The 22,521-nt window shown below is 40.7% G+C and overlaps 1 protein-coding gene across 4 annotated transcripts in view; it reads right to left on the bottom strand.

Moving 5' to 3' along the window:
• Positions 1-10,105: 10,105 nt before the first annotated feature.
• Positions 10,106-22,521, bottom strand: part of LOC139754206 (uncharacterized) — a 94,103-nt gene continuing 81,687 nt past the window's right edge. For all 4 annotated transcript variants that reach the window (XM_071671445.1, XM_071671444.1, XM_071671447.1 and 1 more), the window contains 2 exons: positions 18,269-18,801; positions 10,106-13,365 (listed from right to left, as the gene is read on the bottom strand). In XM_071671445.1, the coding sequence (XP_071527546.1) occupies positions 12,829-13,365; positions 18,269-18,466 (735 nt within the window). In that variant the 5' untranslated portion in view covers positions 18,467-18,801 and the 3' untranslated portion in view covers positions 10,106-12,828. The remainder of the gene's footprint in view (positions 13,366-18,268; positions 18,802-22,521) is intronic.

The following is a 22,521-nucleotide window of genomic DNA, read 5'->3' as shown; positions in this document are numbered from 1 at the left end:
TCTTTCGTCTGTTTCCTTGCGCTACCTCGCAAACGCGGGAGACAGCGACAAAGTATAAAAAAAAAAAAAAAAAAAAAAAAAAATATATATATATATATATATATATATATATATATTTTTTTTTTATACTTTGTCGCTGTCTCCCGCGTTTGCGAGGTAGCGCAAGGAAACAGACGAAAGAAATGGCCCAACCCCCCCCATACACATGTATATACATACGTCCACACATGCAAATATACATACCTACACAGCTTTCCATGGTTTACCCCAGACGCTTCACATGCCTTGATTCAATCCACTGACAGCACGTCAACCCCGGTATACCACATCGCTCCAATTCACTCTATTCCTTGCCCTCCTTTCACCCTCCTGCATGTTCAGGCCCCGATCACACAAAATCTTTTTCACTCCATCTTTCCACCTCCAATTTGGTCTCCCTCTTCTCCTTGCTCCCTCCACCTCCGACACATATATCCTCTTGGTCAATCTTTCCTCACTCATCCTCTCCATGGGCCCAAACCACTTCAAAACACCCTCTTCTGCTCTCTCAACCACGCTCTTTTTATTTCCACACATCTCTCTTACCCTTACGTTACTCACTTGATCAAACCACCTCACACCACACATTGTCCTCAAACATCTCATTTCCAGCACATCCATCCTCCTGCGCACAACTCTATCCATAGCCCACGCCTCGCAACCATACAACATTGTTGGAACCACTATTCCTTCAAACATACCCATTTTTGCTTTCCGAGATAATGTTCTCGACTTCCACACATTCTTCAAGGCCCCCAGAATTTTCGCCCCCTCCCCCACCCTATGATCCACTTCCGCTTCCATGGTTCCATCCGCTGCCAGATCCACTCCCAGATATCTAAAACACTTCACTTCCTCCAGTTTTTCTCCATTCAAACTCACCTCTCAATTGACTTGACCCTCAACCCTACTGTACCTAATAACCTTGCTCTTATTCACATTTACTCTTAACTTTCTTCTTCCACACACTTTACCAAACTCAGTCACCAGCTTCTGCAGTTTCTCACATGAATCAGCCACCAGCGCTGTATCATCAGCGAACAACAACTGACTCACTTCCCAAGCTCTCTCATCCCTAACAGACTTCATACTTGCCCCTCTTTCCAAAACTCTTGCATTTACCTCCCTAACAACCCCATCCATAAACAAATTAAACAACCATGGAGACATCACACACCCCTGCCGCAAACATACATTCACTGAGAACCAATCACTTTCCTCTCTTCCTACACGTACACCTGCCTTACATCCTCGATAAAAACTTTTCACTGCTTCTAACAACTTTCCTCCCACACCATATATTCTTAATACCTTCCACAGAGCATCTCTATCAACTCTATCATATGCCTTCTCCAGATCCATAAATGCTACATACAAATCCATTTGCTTTTCTAAGTATTTCTCACATACATTCTTCAAAGCAAACACCTGATCCACACATCCTCTACCACTTCTGAAACCACACTGCTCTTCCCCAATCTGATGCTCTGTACATGCCTTCACCCTCTCAATCAATACCCTCCCATATAATTTACCAGGAATACTCAACAAACTTATACCTCTGTAATTTGAGCACTCACTCTTATCCCCTTTGCCTTTGTACAATGGCACTATGCACACATTCCGCCAATCCTCAGGCACCTCACCATGAGTCATACATACATTAAATAACCTTACCAACCAGTCAACAATACAGTCACCCCCTTTTTTAATAAATTCCACTGCAATACCATCCAAACCTGCTGCCTTGCCGGCTTTCATCTTCCGCAAAGCTTTCACTACCTCTTCTCTGTTTACCAAATCATTTTCCCTAACCCTCTCACTTTGCACACCACCTCGACCAAAACACCCTATATCTGCCACTCTATCATCAAACACATTCAACAAACCTTCAAAATACTCACTCCATCTCCTTCTCACATCACCACCACTTGTTATCACCTCCCCATTTGCGCCCTTCACTGAAGTTCCCATTTGCTCCCTTGTCTTATGCACTTTATTTACCTCCTTCCAGAACATCTTTTTATTCTCCCTAAAATTTAATGATACTCTCTCACCCCAACTCTCATTTGCCCTTTTTTTCACCTCTTGCACCTTTCTCTTGACCTCCTGTCTCTTTCTTTTATACATCTCCCACTCAATTGCATTTTTTCCCTGCAAAAATCGTCCAAATGCCTCTTTCTTCTCTTTCACTAATACTCTTACTTCTTCATCCCACCACTCACTACCCTTTCTAATCAACCCACCTCCCACTCTTCTCATGCCACAAGCATCTTTTGCGCAATCCATCACTGATTCCCTAAATACATCCCATTCCTCCCCCACTCCCCTTGCTTCCATTGTTCTCGCCTTTTTCCATTCTGTACTCAGTCTCTCCTGGTACTTCCTCACACAGGTCTCCTTCTCAAGCTCACTTACTCTCACCACCCTCTTCACCCCAACATTCACTCTTCTTTTCTGAAAACCCATACATATATATATATATATATATATATATATATATATATATATATATATATATATTGTTTAATTTGTTTATGGATGGGGTTGTTAGGGAGGTGAATGCAAGAGTTTTGGAAAGAAGGGCAAGTATGAAGTCTGTTGGGGGTGAGAGAACTTGGGAAGTGAGTCAGTTGTTGTTCGCTGATGATACAGCGCTGGTGGCTGATTCATGTGAGAAACTGCAGAAGCTGGTGACTGAGTTTGGTAAAGTGTGTGAAAGAAGAAAGTTAAGAGTAAATGTGAATAAGAGCAAGGTTATTAGGTACAGTAGGGTTGAGGGTCAAGTCAATTGGGAGGTGAGTTTGAATGGAGAAAAACTGGAGGAAGTGAAGTGTTTTAGATATCTGGGAGTGGATCTGGCAGCGGATGGAACCATGGAAGCGGAAGTGGATCATAGGGTGGGGGAGGGGGCGAAAATTCTGGGAGCCTTGAAGAATGTGTGGAAGTCGAGAACATTATCTCGGAAAGCAAAAATGGGTATGTTTGAAGGAATAGTGGTTCCAACAATGTTGTATGGTTGCGAGGCGTGGGCTATGGATAGAGTTGTGCGCAGGAGGATGGATGTGCTGGAAATGAGATGTTTGAGGACAATGTGTGGTGTGAGGTGGTTTGATCGAGTAAGTAACGTAAGGGTAAGAGAGATGTGTGGAAATAAAAAGAGCGTGGTTGAGAGAGCAGAAAAGGGTGTTTTGAAATGGTTTGGGCACATGGAGAGAATGAGTGAGGAAAGATTGACCAAGAGGATATATGTGTCGGAGGTGGAGGGAACGAGGAGAAGAGGGAGACCAAATTGGAGGTGGAAAGATGGAGTGAAAAAGATTTTGTGTGATCGGGGCCTGAACATGCAGGAGGGTGAAAGGAGGGCAAGGAATAGAGTGAATTGGAGCGATGTGGTATACCGGGGTTGACGTGCTGTCAGTGGATTGAATCGTGGCATGTAAAGCGTCTGGGGTAAACCATGGAAAGCTGTGTAGGTATGTATATTTGCGTGTGTGGACGTATGTATATACATGTGTATGGGGGTGGGTTGGGCCATTTCTTTCGTCTGTTTCCTTGCGCTACCTCGCAAACGCGGGAGACAGCAAAAAAAAGAAAAAAAAAAAATATGTACAATATATATATTTATTGTACATTTATTGTACATAATCCTCTCCTCTCATTTTTAGCTTTCCTAATGAAGGAACAGAGGAGGGGGCCAAGTGAGGATATTCCCTCAAGGGCTCAGTCCTCTGTTCTTAACGCTACCTTGCTGACGCAGGAAATGGCGAATAGTATGAAAAAATATATATATATATTTTTTTATTATCTTTATTTTGCTTTGTCACTGTCTCCCGCGTTTGCGAGGTAGCGCAAGGAAACAGACGAAAGAAATGGCCACCACACGAGATGACGACCCCCTCACTCCGCATGTGCGCGAGATAGCGCTAGGAAAAGACAACAAAGGCCACATTCGTTCACACTCAGTCTCTAGCTGTCATGTATAATGCACCGAAACCACAGCTCCCTTTCCACATCTAGGCCCCACACAACTTTCCATGGTTTACCCCAGATGCTTCACATGCCCTGGTTCAATCCATTGACAGCACATTGACCCCAATTCACTCTATTCCTTGCACGCCTTTCAACCTCCTGCATGTTCAGGCCCCAACCACTCAAAATGTATTTCACTCCATCTTTCCACCATCAATTTGGTCTCCCACTTTTCGTTCCCTCCACCTCTGACACATATATCCTCTTTGTCAATGGCCCAACCCACCCATATACACATGTATATACATAAATGCCCATACATGCACATATACATACCTATATATTTCAATGTACACATACACAGACATATACATATATATACATGTACATATTCATACATGCTGACTTCATCCATTCCTGTCGCCACCCCACCACACACGACATAGTATTCACCCCACATCAGTGAGGTAGTGCCAGAAAACAGATGAAGAATGGCCCATCCACTCACATACAGACATATAAATATAAACGCCCATATACAAACAATTTTTTTTTTTCAAACTATTCGCCATTTCCCACGTTAGCGAGGTAGCGTTAAGAACAGAGGGACTGGGCCTTTCAGGGAATATCCTCACCTGGCCCCCTTCTCTATTCCTTTTTTTTGGAAAATTGAAAAAAAACAAGAGGGGAGGATTTCCAGCCCCCTACTCCCTCCCCTTTTAGTTGCCTTCTACGACACGCAGGGAATACGTGGGAAGTATTCTTTCTCCCCTATCCCCGGGGATAATACAAACAAATACACAGACATATACATATATACACATGCACACATTCATACTAGCTTGCCTTCATCCATTCCTGTCGCAACCCCGCCACACAGGAAATAGTGTTGCTACCCCACCACGCCAATGAGGTAGCCTCAAGAACAATGTAATATACATGGAGATAGAAGAGACTCAGGCACAGTAATACTATCATGGTGAAGTCATAACTTGGTAGCTAACTTTCATTTAGTCAAGCTGCTCCCTCTGGCAGATACAAGCAATATAATACCCATACCAGATTATGAAAAGTTTCCTCAATAATGCTTGTATTATAATTTCTTTTGCTATCAATAAAAACATCAATTCACTGACTGTGTACACTAATTCAAATTTATCAAATCTGCATCAAGAGTCACTGAAGAGTCAAGTTAACTTTTCTATAGCACTTTTCAAGATGGTTTTTTTTTTTTTTCAGATTTTGAGGATTTTTCCAAGGTTATGAGGATTTCATATATATAAAACAGTCCAATACATCAGTCTGCATTACATTACACATTATGGAACAATTTTCAAATAAAATGAAATCAAATACTGATATAGAAACAAGAGAAATCTTGAATCTGAAGAACCTTACAAGTGAACATGATTTTGCCATTAAACATCTCTGACAATCTTTTTACAGTTCATCCAACTTTCATTTTCTCTAAGCATCTACACTGCCTGTTTCCAATAAAAAATAGGATGCATTTTCACATTACGATTAATGTTCCTTAATATATGGAATAAAATCTTACCAATATGTAACAGAGCACCGACATATCTATTAAATAATCATATCATGTGTAACAGTCAATATGAAATATTCATCATTCTACTCAATCAAGGGTAACAGCACTCCTTAATTCTAAATGTGCAATACAGCTTGATGGAAAAAATGAGAACAGAGTATATGAAGTGCAAAAAATTCAAAAGTAATACAACTACGGTGATATCAATGGAAGAACTGAAATGTGTCCAAAAATGGGGAAACTGCTGAGACCCTAGGGGAATCCGTGTGTTGTTGACTGATTGGTTGGCAGGACTTTCAATGTATGTATGGATCATGGTAAAGTGCATGAGGATTGGCAGAATGCATGTATAGTGCTACTGCATGAAGGCAAGTGTTCAAATTACAGAGGTATACATTTGCTGAGTGAACCTAGTATGCTGTTTGGGAGGGTAGAGATTAAGAGAGTGAAGAAGTGTACAGAGCATCAGAGTGAGGAGGAGCAGTGTGGTTTTAGAAGTGATTGAGGATGTGTGGATCAGGTGTTTGCTTTAAAAAAATGTTTGTGAGTAATACTAAGAGAAACAGATGGATTTGTATTTGGCATTTATGGATCTAGATTAAGCATCTGATAGGGTTGATACAGATGCCTACAGGAAGGTCTTATGAATATATGGTGTAGCAGGAAAGCTACTAGAAGCAATGAGATGTTTTATCAAGGGTTGGAAAGCCTCTAGAAGCAATGAGAAGTTTTTATAAAGGGTTTAAGGCAGGTGTTTGAGATGGAAGAGAGTGAATGGCTTTAAATGAAGGTTGGTCTGCATCAAAGGTGTGTAATATCACCATGGTTGATAAATTTATTTATGGATGGGGTGGCGAGGAAGGTAAATGTGAAGGTCTTCAAGAGATGGGCGAGTATGCAGTCTGAAGATGACAGGGTATGGGAGAGTCAGTTGTTGTTTGCTGATGATACAGTGCTAGTGGCAGATTCGAGTGAAAAACAGCAGAAGATGGTGACTGAGTTTGGAAGAGTGTGTGAAAGGAAGTTGAGAGTACATGTGAAGAAAAGCAAGATTATTAGCATGGCTGAGGGACAAGTTATCTGGGGTGTGACTTTGAATGGAGATAACAGTGAATTAAACCATGGAAGTGAAAGTGATTCATAGGGTAGGTGAGAGGTTAAGGTTCTGGGAGAGCTGAAGAACGTGTGGAAAGTGAGTTCTTTATCTGGGAGGGCAAATATTGGTATGTTTGAAGGTACAGTAGTTCCAACAATATCATGTGGTTGCAAAGCATGGGCCGTGCAATGGAGGTTGGATGTGATGGAAATGAAATGTATAAGGACAGTGTGTAGTTTGAGGTGGCTTGATCGAGAAAGTAATAACAGGGTAAGACAGAGGTGTGGTAATAAACGGAATGTGGTAGATAAAACTGAAGGGGGTGTGCTGAAATGTTATGGACAAATGGAGAGAATGGATGAGGAATGGTTGACAAAGAGGACAGATATGACAGAAGTGGAGGGAACAAAAAGAATGGGGAGACCAAATTGTAGATGGATAGCTGGGGTGAAAAAGATTTTAAGTGATGGGGGACTGAACATGCAAGACAGTGAAAGGTGGGCATGGGATAAAGTGAATTGGAATGATGTGGTATACAGGGGGTTGACCTGCTGTCAATGGATTGAACCAGAGCTTATGTGGAATGTCTGGGGTAAACCATGGAAAGGTCTGTGGTGCCTGGTTGTGGATAGGGTGCTGTGGTTTTGGTGCATTACACATGACAGCTAGACAATGAGTGTTAGCAGATGTGGCCTTTCTTTGTCTGTTTCCTGGCACTACCTCTCTGACACAGGGGATGGTGATGCTGTTTCCTATGAGGCAGTGTAGCACCAGGAATGGATGAAGGCGAGCAAGTATGAGTATGTACATGTGTATATATGCATTTGTGTGTGTGTGTATATGTATATGTATGTATACATTTATCTATTATACTTGATTGCCATTTCCTATGTCTGCAAGGTAGTGCCAGAAAACAGACCTGTGATGTCTCCATGGTGTTTAATTTGTTTATGGATGGGGTTGTTAGGGAGGTAAATGCAAGAGTTTTGGAAAGAGGGGCAAGTATGAAGTCTGTTGGGGATGAGAGAGCTTGGGAAGTGAGTCAGTTGTTGTTCGCTGATGATACAGTGCTGGTGGCTGATTCATGTGAGAAACTGCAGAAGCTGGTGACTGAGTTTGGTAAAGTGTGTGGAAGAAGAAAGTTAAGAGTAAATGTGAATAAGAGCAAGGTTATTAGGTACAGTAGGGTTGAGGGTCAAGTCAATTGGGAGGTGAGTTTGAATGGAGAAAAACTGGAGGAAGTGAAGTGTTTTAGATATCTGGGAGTGGATCTGGCAGCGGATGGAACCATGGAAGCGGAAGTGGATCATAGGGTGGGGGAGGGGGCGAAAATTCTGGGGGCCTTGAAGAATGTGTGGAAGTCGAGAACATTATCTCGGAAAGCAAAAATGGGTATTGTTTGAAGGAATAGTGGTTCCAACAATGTTGTATGGTTGCGAGGCGTGGGCTATGGATAGAGTTGTGCGCAGGAGGATGGATGTGCTGGAAATGAGATGTTTGAGGACAATGTGTGGTGTGAGGTGGTTTGATCGAGTGAGTAACGTAAGGGTAAGAGAGATGTGTGGAAATAAAAAGAGCGTGGTTGAGAGAGCAGAAGAGGGTGTTTTGAAGTGGTTTGGACACATGGAGAGAATGAGTGAGGAAAGATTGACCAAGAGGATATATGTGTTGGAGGTGGAGGGAACGAGGAGAAGAGGGAGACCAAATTGGAGGTGGAAAGATGGAGTGAAAAAGATTTTGTGTGATCGGGGCCTGAACATGCAGGAGGGTGAAAGGAGGGCAAGGAATAGAGTGAATTGGATCGATGTGGTATACCGGGGTTGACGTGCTGTCAGTGGATTGAGTCAGGGCATGTGAAGCGTCTGGGGTAAACCATGGAAAGCTGTGTAGGTATGTATATTTGCGTGTGTGGACGTATGTATATACATGTGTGTGGGGGGGGGGTTGGGCCATTTCTTTCGTCTGTTTCCTTGCGCTACCTCGCAAACGCGGGAGACAGCGACAAAGTATAATAATAATAATAATAATAACATAATTCATACTGTCTGCCTTTATTCATTCCCATCGCCACCTCGCCACACATGAAATAACAACCCCATCCCCCCCCCCCATGTGTGCGAGGTAGTGCTAGGAAAAGACAACAAAGGCCCCATTCGTTCACGCTCAGTCTCTAGCTGTCATGTAATAATGCACCGAAACCACAGCTCCCTTTCCACATCCAGGCCCCACACAACTTTCCATGGTTTACCCCAGACGCTTCACATGCCCTGGTTTAATCCACTGACCGCACGTCGACCCCAGTATACCACATCATTCCAATTCACTCTATTCCTTGCACGCCTTTCACCCTCCTGCATGTTCAGGACCCGATCACTCAAAATCTTTTTCACTCCATCTTTCCACCTCCAATTTGGTCTCCCACTTCTCGTTCCCTCCACCTCTAACACATATATCCTCTTGGTCAATATTTCCTCACTCATTCTCTCCATGTGCCCAAACCATTTCAAAACACCCTCTTCTGCTCTCTCAACCACATTCTTTTTATTATCACACATCTCTCTTACCCTATTATTACTTACTCGATCAAACCACCTCACACCACATATCGTCCTCAAACATCTCATTTCCAGCACATCCACCCTCCTGCGCACAACTCTATCCATAGCCCACGCCTCACAACCATACAACATTCTTGGAACCACTATTCCTTCAAACATACCCATTTTTGCTTTCCGAGATAATGTTCTCGACTTCCACACATTCTTCAATGCTCCCAGAATTTTCGCCCCCTCCCCCACCCTATGGTTCACTTCCGCTTCCATGGTTCCATCCGCTACCAAATCCACTCCCAGATATCTAAAACATATACATATATACACATGTACATATTCAAACTTGCTTGTCTTCATCCATTCCTGGTGCTATCCCACCCCATAGGAAACAGCTTCACTACCCCCCTGCTTCAGCAAGGTAGTGCCAGGAAAACAGACAAAAAAGGCCACATTTGCTCACACTCAGTCTCTAGCTGTCATGTGCATAAATATAAAAGCAAAGCAATTCCTATGATACTAATTCCTTCACTAATGACCAAGAATAAGATGGATGACATGTTGTGATACATCAACTTTCATTAACGTCAATATCCAAGAAAATAGATACTACTGTATTGAAGCTTTTCCTTATATAAAAAGGTTGCCTTTGTCCACTAGAAAGTAATCTGATATGATACTACACCATTCGGTTATGAGTAATGTGACATCCTTTCTGGTAAAATAGTTTAGATAGTCTGGTTGCTAACACAATAGATCAGCTTTGGGCATTCAATCATTTCTTACCAAAAATATCAGCTAAAAGTATACCATGGCCCTCACGACTTAACAGTATGCTGCTCCTACACTAAGACAAATTCAACTCTCTAATTGTAAGGGAAAAATGAAAAATATAAATTAACAACTTTCTAGAAGAATTAATGTTTCATGCTTATTCTATTATTAACATGTCTTAGCAACAAAGCCAAAAATACAGGGTAAATCTATTAACCTTATTCATTTACAAAGGCAGAACATTGAATATTAAGAGCTATTCCAAGAAATGACTTCCTCTGTATATTATAATTTCTTCACTAACAATGCATCTTTTGATTATACTCACAACATTCCTTAGTGGTTTAACACATTCATAAGCTTCACAAAATCTTTATATTACAAACTCCCATATCTACGTATTATTCCGTTTACTTACATCATATTCTTATTTAGTTACATTACCTGCTTACTTAGTAAATCCCGGTAAATTTACATCTTCATTTTCTAACAAAAGCAGAGTACTTATTTCATTTATAAGATACTTTCTAAATAATTTTAAGCATAACTATGTAATCAAACTGTGCAAGATTCTGTGTGTATTATCTTGCTTAAGGTTAGTTTCACTCAGACGTAAAACATCTAGGTTCCTCTTCTCAAACATACCACCTATCTCTCCCTTCTTATCCTGGTTACATCCATGCACATTCAGACACCTGAGCCTAAGCTTTTATGGAGGTTCAGCAGTCCTTTCTAGGTTCCTTCTTCTATTCCCACTTTCAGAAATCATTGATATAACAATTATAAGGAAAGTAGTTGCATCCCCTAAAAAAAAGGGTAGCGAGTGTGCAATTCCTTTTATGTTCACACATAAAATGTGGAAATACTGCACACACTATGTGTGGGAAAACTTACGGTCAGTATTCAAACCGACACTTGTCATGTCAACTATAACCATCCATTTAGCTTCAGGACCTGGATTTACTAAACTCTTCTCATCTAGGAAACTACTTCAAGCATGAGACACATGAACAAGTGTTTCTCAGAAAAATTTGGACTATGATAATAATTTTCCTGAGACTGGGACTTCTAACTTTAAATGAAATCTTATCATAATGCACATCTTCATGACCATGACTTACATGGTCAATTACTGATTCAACAACATACCAAACTCCACATCCACATGATCACAATTACTGGTTCTAAACACGTGTATCACAATGGCTTAAGTAAAAAATATATCAACTGATTAACAATAGAAGACTATATCTATCTGGGGTAATCTTAAGTTTTAAACAATGAGTTACTTAATAAAAGGAATGTCTAGGAAAGAGCAGTAATATACACTGTGAAAATCATAAACTAAATCCCAAGTTTGAATACTACAGGTACACCACTGATTTTCCAGCACTGTTGGTTCCAAAGCCTTACCGGATTAACCAATTTGCCAGACCAACCATGGTCATGTAATGATAATTCATCAACACACCTCTAACCCACTAATCATACACCTCCCATGTGTCTAAAGTATACCATGGACTGCTAGAAATCTAAATTCAATAAATATAACATGTTTGAGCACCCTAAGACGGTAAGTCTGTCCTTAGATTGTTTGAATCCTGTGGGGTCTTCTTCACCTTCTGTTGTTAGTGTTTTGCAAGGTGTGCATTGCCAGAATAACAGTTTCGTCTGCATTATACACCTGCTCAGGACTGAGGTGCTCGTCAGCTATGAGCTTTGCAAATTCATCCACATACTTGGCAGCTCCTTCGTGGTTTGCAGACTGCTTTTCTCCACACACTTTATTGATGGAAATTCCATGATGCTTCTTGAATCTTTGAAGCCATCCTTCACTATTGTCACGCTCATGTTGTAATTTAAGTTCTTTATGGAACAACTTAGCCTGGTCCATTATTGCGCTACCTGACAAGTCCACTCCGTCACTCCAATGCTGCTGAAACTGTTCCATCATCACTCGATCATGCTCAGTACTCTTACCATCTTTCACGGTTTTTCTAATCGTCACTTGCTTCTTGGAATTGCTGTCTGCATAAATTTCAATATTTTCTCCTTTTGCTTCTTTATATCATAAACAGTTGATGAACCAATACTGTAGATGTCACACAGCTTATGCACCAAAACACCACACTCCATTTTTTTTAACAGTTCTACTTTGGATCGATATGGACTGGTGTTTACGTTTGACATGACAACTAATACACTCCCATGTCTTAGAAGCCATAGCTAGAGTTAAATCTAAGCAAATTAAGCTAAGAATCTCACAGAATTGCAGTATCACCACCAAGTGCAGTGTAAAGAATGTAAATAAGTGCACCCTACACACAATGCCATCTGTGGCCGCCTAGTAAACTAGTCTGGTGGCTGCGATAATTTCAAGTTCCCTCACGTAATTTTGTCTGGACTAAAGTAGGTGCTGAACCATCAGTTGCCGGAAATTCAGTGGTGTACCCGTATTAAGCTTTATTAATTTTCCCTCATTATCAAATAAGTTTCATATTGATATCAAACTTAGTAAATCACATAAAAGCACTGAAATGTACTGAATTACATTACATCACAGGTTTAGTTGTAAACAGTGTACTGCATATGGGTCATGAAAGCAAATTCTGACATGATAAATTTCCTGTACAAGTCTTACATTACATACATTAAACATTACAGCGTTAAGTTATTTCAAAGAAAATCAGCTTCAAATGGAATTCAGTTATTATGATTTTCCTGAGTTCACTATTTCTACTTAGTACAAAAAATATGTAGAACAATGTTGTTTATGTGAATAATGTATGTTAACAGCCTATTGATGTCAATTATTCAATTTTTATAAAATCAAACAAGACATTGGTTCACTGTTCTACAGATGTCTCTTCCACTGTAAGTGAATCTACCATCTCCTCTCCTGTGGGAACAGTCTTCACAGCTTCAGCTGCACCATTGGCTACACTTTCTAGTTTAAGTGATTCATCTCCCTGACTGGAATCAAACTGTGCAGTAGGAGCTCCTGCAGATTTCATAGTAGCAGATGATGTAAATGCATCATTTACTGAAAGAGAACCAGCTGAAGCTACATCCTCAGGATCATTGCAGGAGTCTAAACTGTGTGGTTCAGTGTGATCACTATCACTTGGAGGCTCATCTAGTCCTGAGTCGTGAGGACTGTGGGACCGAGGAAGTGTACTTGGTGGTGAACTAACTGAACTAGGTGGATTTTGACTTTCCTCTCCACATTCAGGGTGTGATGGTGCATCATCCTGAGATGGTTCACCATAGATCTTTTTATCATATTGTGACATAAAGCCTGGATCAATTTCACGTAAGTGCTCAAGGAGACGGTTTCGCTCATTCTCTGTCCATGTACCAAACCAATCATGGAACAACTTGATCTGTAAAAAAGAAAAAAAAATCAAGTATACAAGAAATTTTTTTCTGCATATAAGGATGATATATCATAATTCAAGAACAAAAGTTTAAGACCTGTCTTGGCAATTAGTAGCACATAGTGCAATGAACAGGAAGTCAACCTACTTAAAAGTGTGGCAACCTCTTTCAGAATTACCAGTTACAACAACATGAATCCATCAATCCAGCCATACTTGGCTTGACTAATTATCAACTATCTCAAGGGACAACAGTGTATATTACATGGTAAACTAGTCTACCACAGGGATTGGTGAACATTTATGAAAATGAAAGAAAAAAAATATTTGCAAACACTGATAGGTGAAAAGGTGATGAACTTTCTTTTTCTCATGTGTTTTCAAGGGTATTCAATCTTCTAAAAAGAAATACTGAACATTTTTGGGAAAAGGGGTGCTTCTCAATCCAAATTTTCTGTTGACTACAACGGTGTACTTCAGTTACTTCATGTTGCCAAACTGTACATATTAGTGCAAGTTAAGAATCAATTATGAACTGAACGTATTTTCCTAATTAAATGAACTAATATAATATTCATGAGGAATGAATACCAAATATAGTGCATATGACAGACAAACAGAAAAATCTAAAGAACCATCAAGGATAACCAGCATATCAATATGTGCTATAATGCAACAAAAAGTACCAATACAGGTAATCTATTAGTACAATATCTTTAAGAAAAACACTAACATTACAAAGGTAAAATATACTCACTACTATGACAGACTACTCTATGAGAAATGTCTGTCTTTTTAAAGCATTTACTGTAACAGTTCATCTTTCTGTAATGCTATGTAAAACCATTTTTTCTTGAGATAAAACTTGCAAACAAAAATTTGCAGTACGACAATACTTCACCTAATGCGAAGGCTTTGCAGAAAAGACTTAATAAGTGTGATACATCTGATATTATTATATTCCTTGTCAAATTTAAATTTCTAATGTTGAATTCATACCGTGAAAAATGACGTTAATAATTAACTTATGAAAGTCCACTGCTTTCCCACTGTTCTACACAAATATGTTTCTCATACCTCCCAATGCTGCATATTATAAACTTTTACTCTTGTTCTACCACACATTAGCACTGCTTATTTTTAACAGCCTATATCAAGACATTTAAAACAGGGTGTCAGTAAAGATTCTTTCTATTTAGAATTTTTCAAATTTGAGGAACTTTTTTACTTTCTGCTACACCTGCTTTAGTTTGATAGCATCACAGGATGGTGTAACTTTTAGAAAGGAGTCTAACGATTTGCAAGGTACTATTATTTATGTAATGATCAAAGGTGACAATTCTGAAAGTGAAACATCTGCCTCAGGAAACTATATTAATTCAAATAATTTACAGTTTAGTAAATAAAGGCGACTAAAGGGGACGGGAACGGGGGGGCTAGAAACCCTCCTCTCCTTGTATTTTAACTCTCTAAAGGGAAAACAGAAGAAGGAGTCAAGCGGGGAGTGCTCATCCTCCTCAAAGGCTCAGACTGGGGTGTCTAAATGTGCGTGGATGTAACCAAGATGAGAAAAAAGGAGAGATAGGTAGTATGTTTGAGGAAAGGAACCTGGATGTTTTTGGCTCTGAGTGAAACAAAGCTCAGGGGTAGAGGGGAAGAGTGGTTTGGGAATGTCTTGTGAGTAAAGTCAGGGGTTAGTGAGAGGACAAGAGCAAGGAAAGGAGTAGCACTACTCCTGAAACAGGAGTGGTGGGAGTATGTGATAGAGTGTAAGAAAGTAAACTCTAGACTGATATGGGTAAAACTGAAAGTGGATGGAGAGAGATGGGTGATTATTGGTGCCTATGCACCTGGGCATGAGAGGAAAGATCATGAGAGGCAAGTGTTTTGAGAGCAACTGTGTTATAGTGATGGGTGATTTGAATGCAAAGCTGAGTAAAGTGGCAGTTGAGGGAATAATTGGTGTACATGGGGTGTTCAGTGTTGTAAATGGAAATGGTGAAGAGCTAGTAGATTTATGTGCTGAAAAAGGACTGGTGATTGGGAATACCTGGTTTAAAAAGAGATATACATAAGTATACGTATGTAAGTAGGAGAGATGGCCAGAGAGCATTATTGGATTACGTGTTAATTGATAGGAGCATGAAAGAGAGACTTTTGGACGTTAATGTGCTGAGAGGTGCAACTGGAGGGATGTCTGATCATTATCTTGTGGAGGTGAAGGTGAAGATTTGTAGAGGTTTTCACAAAAGAAGAGAGAATGTTGGGGTGAAGAGAGTGGTGAGAGTAAGTGAGCTTGGGAGGGAGACTTGTGTGAGGATGTACCAGGAGAGAATAAGTACAGAATGGAAAAAGGTGAGAACAAAGGACGTAAGGGGAGTGGGGGAGGAATGGGATGTATTTATGGAAGCAGTGATGTCTTGCGTAAAAGATGCTTGTGGCAAGAGAAGCGTGGGAGGTGGGCAGATTAGAAAGGGTAGTGAGTGGTGGGATGAAGAAGTAAGATTATTAGTGAAAGAGAAGAGAGAGGCATTTGGACGATTTTCGCAGGGAAATAATGCAAATGACTAGGAGACGTATAAAATAAAGAAGCAGGATGTCAAGAGAAGGGTGCAAGAGGTGAAAAAGAGGGCACATGAGAGTTGGGGTGAGAGAGTATCATTAAATTTTAGGGAGAATAAAAAGATGTTTTGGAAGGAGGTAAATAAAGTGAGTAAGACATGGGAACATCAGTGAAGGGGGCTAATGGGGAGGTGATAACAAGTAGTGGTGATGTGAGAAGATGAATTGAGTATTCTGAAGGTATGTTGAATGTGTTTGATGATAGAGTGGCAGATATAGGGTGTTTTGGCTGAGGTGGTGTGAAAAGTGAGAGGGTTAGGGAGAATGATTTGGTAAACAGAGAAGAGGTAGTAAAAGCTTTGAGGAAGATGAAAGCCGGCAAGGCAGCAGGTTTGGATGGTACTGCAGTGGAATTTATTAAAAAAGGGGGTGACTCTACTACTGACTGGTTGGTAAGGTTATTTAATGTATGTATGACTCATGGTGAGGTGCCTGAGGATTAGCAGAATGCTTGCATAGTGCCACTGTACAAAGGCAAAGGGGATAAAAGTGAGTGCTCAAATTACAGAGGTATAAGTTTGTTGAGTATTCCTGGGAAATTTTATGGGAGGGTATTGATTGAAAGGGTGAAGGCATGTACAAAGCATCAGATTGAGGAAGAGCAGTGTGGTTTCAGAAGTGGCAGAGGATGTGTAAATCAGGCGTTTGCTTTGAAGAATGTATGTGAGAAATACTTAGAAAAGCAAATGGATCTGTATGCAGCATTTATGGATCTGGAGAAGGAATAAGATAGAGTTGATAGAGATGCTCTGTGGAAGGTATTAAGAATATATGGCGTGGGAGGCAAGTGGTTAGAAGCAGTGAAAAGTTTTTATCGAGGATGTAGGGCATGTGTACGAGTAGGAGGAGAGGAAAGTGATTGGTCCTCAGTGAATGGTGGTTTGTGGCAGGGGTGCGTGATGTCTCCATGGTTGTTTAATTTGTTTATGGATGGGGTTGTTATGGAGGTGAATGCAAGAGTTTTGGAAAGAGGGGCAAGTATGCAGTCTGTTTTGGATGAGAGAGCTTGGGAAGTGAGTCAGTTGTTGTTCGCTGATGATACAGTACTTGTGGCTGATTCAGGGTGAGAAACAACAGAAGCCGGTGACTGAGTTTGGTAAAGTGTGTGAAAGAAGAAAGCTGAGAGTGAATGTGAATAAGAGCAAGGTTATTAGGTACAGGAGGGTTGAGGGACAAGTCAATTGGGAGGTAAGTTTGATTGGAGAAAAATTGAAGGAAGTGAAGTGTTTTAGATATCTGGGAGTGGATCTGGCAGTGGATGGAACTAATTCACTCTATTCCTTGCCCGCCTTTCACCCTCCTGCATGTTCAGGCCCCAATCGCTCAAAATCCCTTTCACTCCATCCTTCCACCTCCAATTTGGTCTCCCACTTCTCCTTGTTCCCTCCACCTCTGACACATATATCCTCTTTGTCTATCTCTCCTCACTCATTCCCTCCATATGACCAAACCATTTCAAAACACCCTCTTCTGCTCTTTGAACCACTCTTTCTATTACCATATATCTCTCTTACCCTTTCATTACTTACTCGATCAAACCACCTCACACCACATATTGTCCTCAAACATCTCATTTCCAACACATTCACTCTCCTCCATGCAACTCTATCTATAGCCTACGCCTCACAACCATATAACATTGTTGGAACCACTATTCCTTTAAACATACCCGTTTCTGCTTTCAGAGATAATGTTCTTGCCTTCCACACATTTTTCAAAGCTCCCAGAACTTTCATCCCCTCTTCCACCCTGTGACTCGCTTCTGCTTCCATGGTTCCATACGCTGCCAATTCCACTCCCAGATATCTAAAATACTTCACTTCCTCCAGTTTTTCTCCATTCAAACTTACCTCCCAGTTGACTTGTCCTCAACCCTACTGTACCTAATAACCTTACTCTTATTCACATTTACTCTCAGCTTTCTTCTTTCACACACTTTACCAAACTCAGTCACCAGTTTCTGTAAGTCACAAAAGGGACTCGCATACTAAATATGCTAATGACTTATCAAGTGGATCATCAGTCAGTGTGCATACAAGAAGCTGTAAATAGAATGATAGAAAATAACTGAATGAATGTAATATGTACATGTAAAGTCAAATGAACAGACATATGACCAGACAAAGTATTATTACCACAAGGATCTTGAATTCACGCAAAACTTTATAAAATTCTATGTGGAGGCCTGGCAATCTTAATAAATCTACTTCATCTGAAGTGGTATTAGTGTGATAAAGAAACCATGCTATCTGTGAAAAAAGTATTCAAAATTCTGTTATCTCCGTACCTGACAATCAAATAGGGATGGTCTTCTTCCTTGTACACTTAAAGATTCAATACCCCCAAGAAGGCCATTGATGTGATCTCTGGGCTGGTAAGCTTGAACTAGGATTGGCAAGAAGTCTTCCCTCTGCATCTCAGACCATGAAACAAACCACTGACTCAGGAAATTCACCTGGTCTACTGTTGTATGCTGATGTGGCATCTTAGCTGATTTCTCACTTATCCTGTGTTTATGGCTGTGTAATCTAATATCTACTCTTTCAGTCTGATAAGAGTTTAGATGTCACGTTACAAATTCTTGTAATTTCCTTAAATAATAGTACTTTCAGTCATTAGGGAAGGCTAGTTTCCTGCTGAATTCCTGAGACTGACTATTATGTGAAATTTTTCAACTAATCTGGGATCCTCAAGTTGCAAGTTGAACAGAAGTCGGTTGCGGTGTTGACATGTCCAAGTATCAAACCACTGAGAGAAAAGACGCAGCTGACACTGGAGCACTGACTGACATGTATTGTTGAGGTTTAGCTGATCCAGGCCCTGTGAAGAAAATAATGTGATTAAAAGAAAAAATCTTAAACTGTTATGCATATACTTATCTATTATATTTCATTAATAATAATGAGGTAGCTCATGTAGATTTCAAAGATTCACCTGTAATTTAGATTTTGGTCTACAATCATACTACACTGGGGCTCTTCTGATCAATTAGGCTGTTTATTGCTGTGGTTTGCTGGCCCTTGTATCCTAAACTATCAAGCTGACTGGGTACAGTTTTATAAATAAATTTTTGCCTACTACATGCTTGAATGCAGGGCAAGATTAGCCTCTTGGGACCTTGGGGCCAAAGCAAGCCTGAGGACCTTTTGTTCCTCAATAATAATAATAATAATAATAATAATAATAATAATAATAATGGTATTGCAGTGGACTTTATTAAAAAAGGGGGTGACTGTATTGTTGACTGGTTGGTAAGGTTATTTAATGTATGTATGACTCATGGTGAGGTGCCTGAGGATTGGCGGAATGCGTGCATAGTGCCATTGTACAAAGGCAAAGGGGATAAGAGTGAGTGCTCAAATTACAGAGGTATAAGTTTGTTGAGTATTTCTGGTAATTTATATAGGAGGGTATTGAATGAGAGGGTGAAGGCATGTACAGAGCATCAGATTGGGGAAGAGCAGTGTGGTTTCAGAAGTGGTAGAGGATGTGTGGATCAGGTGTTTGCTTTGAAGAATGTATGTGAGAAATACTTAGAAAAGCAAATGGATTTGTATGTAGCATTTATGGATCTGGAGAAGGCATATGATAGAGTTGATAGAGATGCTCTGTGGAAGGTATTAAGAATATATGGTGTGGGAGGCAAGTTGTTAGAAGCAGTGAAAAGTTTTTATTGAGGATGTAAGGCATGTGTACGTGTAGGAAGAGAGGAAAGTGATTGGTTCTCAGTGAATGTAGGTTTGCGGCAGGGGTGTGTGATGTCTGCATGGTTGTTTAATTTGTTTATGGATGGGGTTGTTAGGGAGGTGAATGCACGAGTTTTGGAAAGAGGGGCAAGTATGAAGTCTGTTGTGGATGAGAGAGCTTGGGAAGTGACTCAGTTGTTGTTCGCTGATGATACAGCGATGGTGGCTGATTCATTAGAGAAACTGCAGAAGCTGGTGACTGAGTTTGGTAAAGTGTGTAAAAGAAGAAAGTTAAGAGTAAATGTGAATAAGAGCAAGGTTATTAGGTACAGTAGGGTTGAGGGTCAAGTCAATTGGGAGGTAAGTTTGAATGGAGAAAAACTGGAGGAAGTAAAGTGTTTTAGATATCTGGGAGTGGATCTGGCAGCGGATGGAACCATGGAAGCGGAAGTGAATCATAGGGTGGGGGAGGGGGCGAAAATCCTGGGAGCCTTGAAGAATGTGTGGAAGTCGAGAACATTATCTTGGAAAGCAAAAACGGGTATGTTTGAAGGAATAGTGGTTCCAACAATGTTGTATGGTTGCGAGGCGTGGGCTATGGATAGAGTTGTGCGCAGAAGGGTGGATGTGCTGGAAATGAGATGTTTGAGGACAATGTTTGGTGTGAGGTGGTTTGATCGAGTAAGTAATGTAAGGGTAAGAGAGATGTGTGGAAATAAAAAGAGCATGGTTGAGAGAGCAGAAGAGGGTGTTTTGAAATGGTTTGGGCACGTGGAGAGAATGAGTGAGGAAAGATTGACCAAGAGGATATATGTGTCGGAGGTGGAGGGAACGAGGAGAAGTGGGAGACCAAATTGGAGGTGGAAAGATGGAGTCAAAAAGATTCTGAGTGATCGGGGCCTGAACATGCAGGAGGGTGAAAGACGGGCAAGGAATAGAGGGAATTGGATCGATGTGGTATACCGGGGTTGACGTGCTGTCAGTGGATTGAATCAGGGCATGTGAAGCGTCAGGGGTAAACCATGGAAAGTTGTGTGGGGCCTGGATGTGGAAAGGGAGCTGTGGTTTCGGGCATTATTGCATGACAACTGGAGACTGAGTGTGAACGAATGGGGCCTTTGTTATCTTTTCCTAGCGCTACCTCGCACACATGAGGGGGGAGGGGGATGGTATTCCATGTGTGGCGAGGTGGCGATGGGAATGAATAAAGGCAGACAGTGTGAACTGTGTGCATGGGTATATATGTATGTGTCTGTGTGTTTATATATATGTGCACATTGAGATGTATAGGTATGTATATTTGCGTGTGTGGACGTGTGTGTATATACATGTGTATGGGGGTGGGTTTGGCCATTTCTTTCTTCTGTTTCCTTGAGCTACCTCGCAAATGTGGGAGACAGCGACAAAGCAAAATAAATAATAATAATAATATTAATAATTTCAACTTTCTAAAAGGGGAAACAGAAGAAGGAGTCATGCAGGGAGTGCTCAAGTTCCTCAAAGGCTTAGATTGGGGTGTCTAAATATGTGTGGATGTAATCAAGATGAGAAAAAAGGAGAGACAGGTAGTATGTTTGAGGAAAGGAACCTGGATGCTTTGGCTCTGAGTGAAATGAAGCTCAAGGGTAAAGGGGAAGAGTGGTTTGGGAATGTCTTGGGAGTAAAGTCAGGGGTTGGTGATAGGACAAAAGCAAAGGAAGGAGTAGCAGTACTCCTGAAGCAGGAGTTGTGGGACTATGTGATAGAGTGTAAGAATGTAAACTGTAGATTGATATGGGTAAAACTAAAAGTGGATGGAGAGATGGGTGATTATTGGTGCCTATGCACCTGGTCATGAGAAGAAAGATCATGAGAGGCAAGTGTTTTGGAAGCAGCTGAGCGGTGTGTTAACAGCTTTGATGCATGAGACTGGGATATAGTGATGGGTGATTTGAATGCAAAGGTGAGTAATGTGGCAGTTGAGGGTATAATTGGTGTACATGGAGCGTTCAGTGTTGTAAATGGAAATGGTGAAGAGCTTGTACATTTATGTGCTGAAAAATGACTGGTGATTAGGAAAACCTGGTTTAAAAAGAGAGATATACATAAGTATACGTATGTAAGCAGGAGAGATTGGCAGAGAGCTTTATTGCATTACATGTTAATTGACAGGTGCGTGAAAGAGAGACTTTTGGATGTTAATGTGCTGAGAGGGGCAACTGGAGGGATGTCTGATCATTATCTTGTGGAGGAGGTGAAGATTTGTAGAGGTTTTCAGAAAAGGAGAAAGAATGCTGGGGTGAAGAGAGTGGTGAGAGTAAGTGAACTTAGAAAAGAGACTTGTGTGAGGAAGTACCAGGAAAGATTGAGTGCAGAATGGAAAAAGGTGAGAGCAAATGACAAAAGGAGAGTGGGGAAGGAATGGGATGTTTTTAGGGAAGCAGTGATGGCCTGTGTAAAAGATGCATGTGGCAAAGAAGCGTGGGAGGTGGGCAGATCAGAAAGGGTAGTGAGTGGTGGGATGAAGAAGTAAGATTGTTAGTGAAAGAGAAGAGAGAGGCATTTGGACGATTTTTGCAAGGAAATAATGCAAATGAGTGGGAGATGTACAAAAGAAAGAGGCAGGAGGTCAAGAGAAAGGTGCAAGAGGTGAAAAAGAGGGCAAATGAGAGTTGGGGTGAGAGAGTATCATTAAATTTAGGTAGAATAAAAAGATGTTTTGGAAAGAGGTAAATAAAGTGCATAAGACAAGAGACCAAATAGGAACATAGGTGAAGGGGGCTATTGGGGAGGTAATAACAAGTAGTGGTGAAGTGAGGAGATGGAGTGAGTATTTCAAAGGTTTGTTGAATGCGTTTGATAATAGTGTGGCAGA

Source organism: Panulirus ornatus, chromosome 16 (assembly GCF_036320965.1).
Source record: "Panulirus ornatus isolate Po-2019 chromosome 16, ASM3632096v1, whole genome shotgun sequence".
Lineage (NCBI taxonomy): Eukaryota > Metazoa > Arthropoda > Malacostraca > Decapoda > Palinuridae > Panulirus > Panulirus ornatus.
The sequence above is the reverse complement of the archived record's forward strand: the minus strand, read 5'-3'. Positions and strand labels throughout refer to the sequence as shown.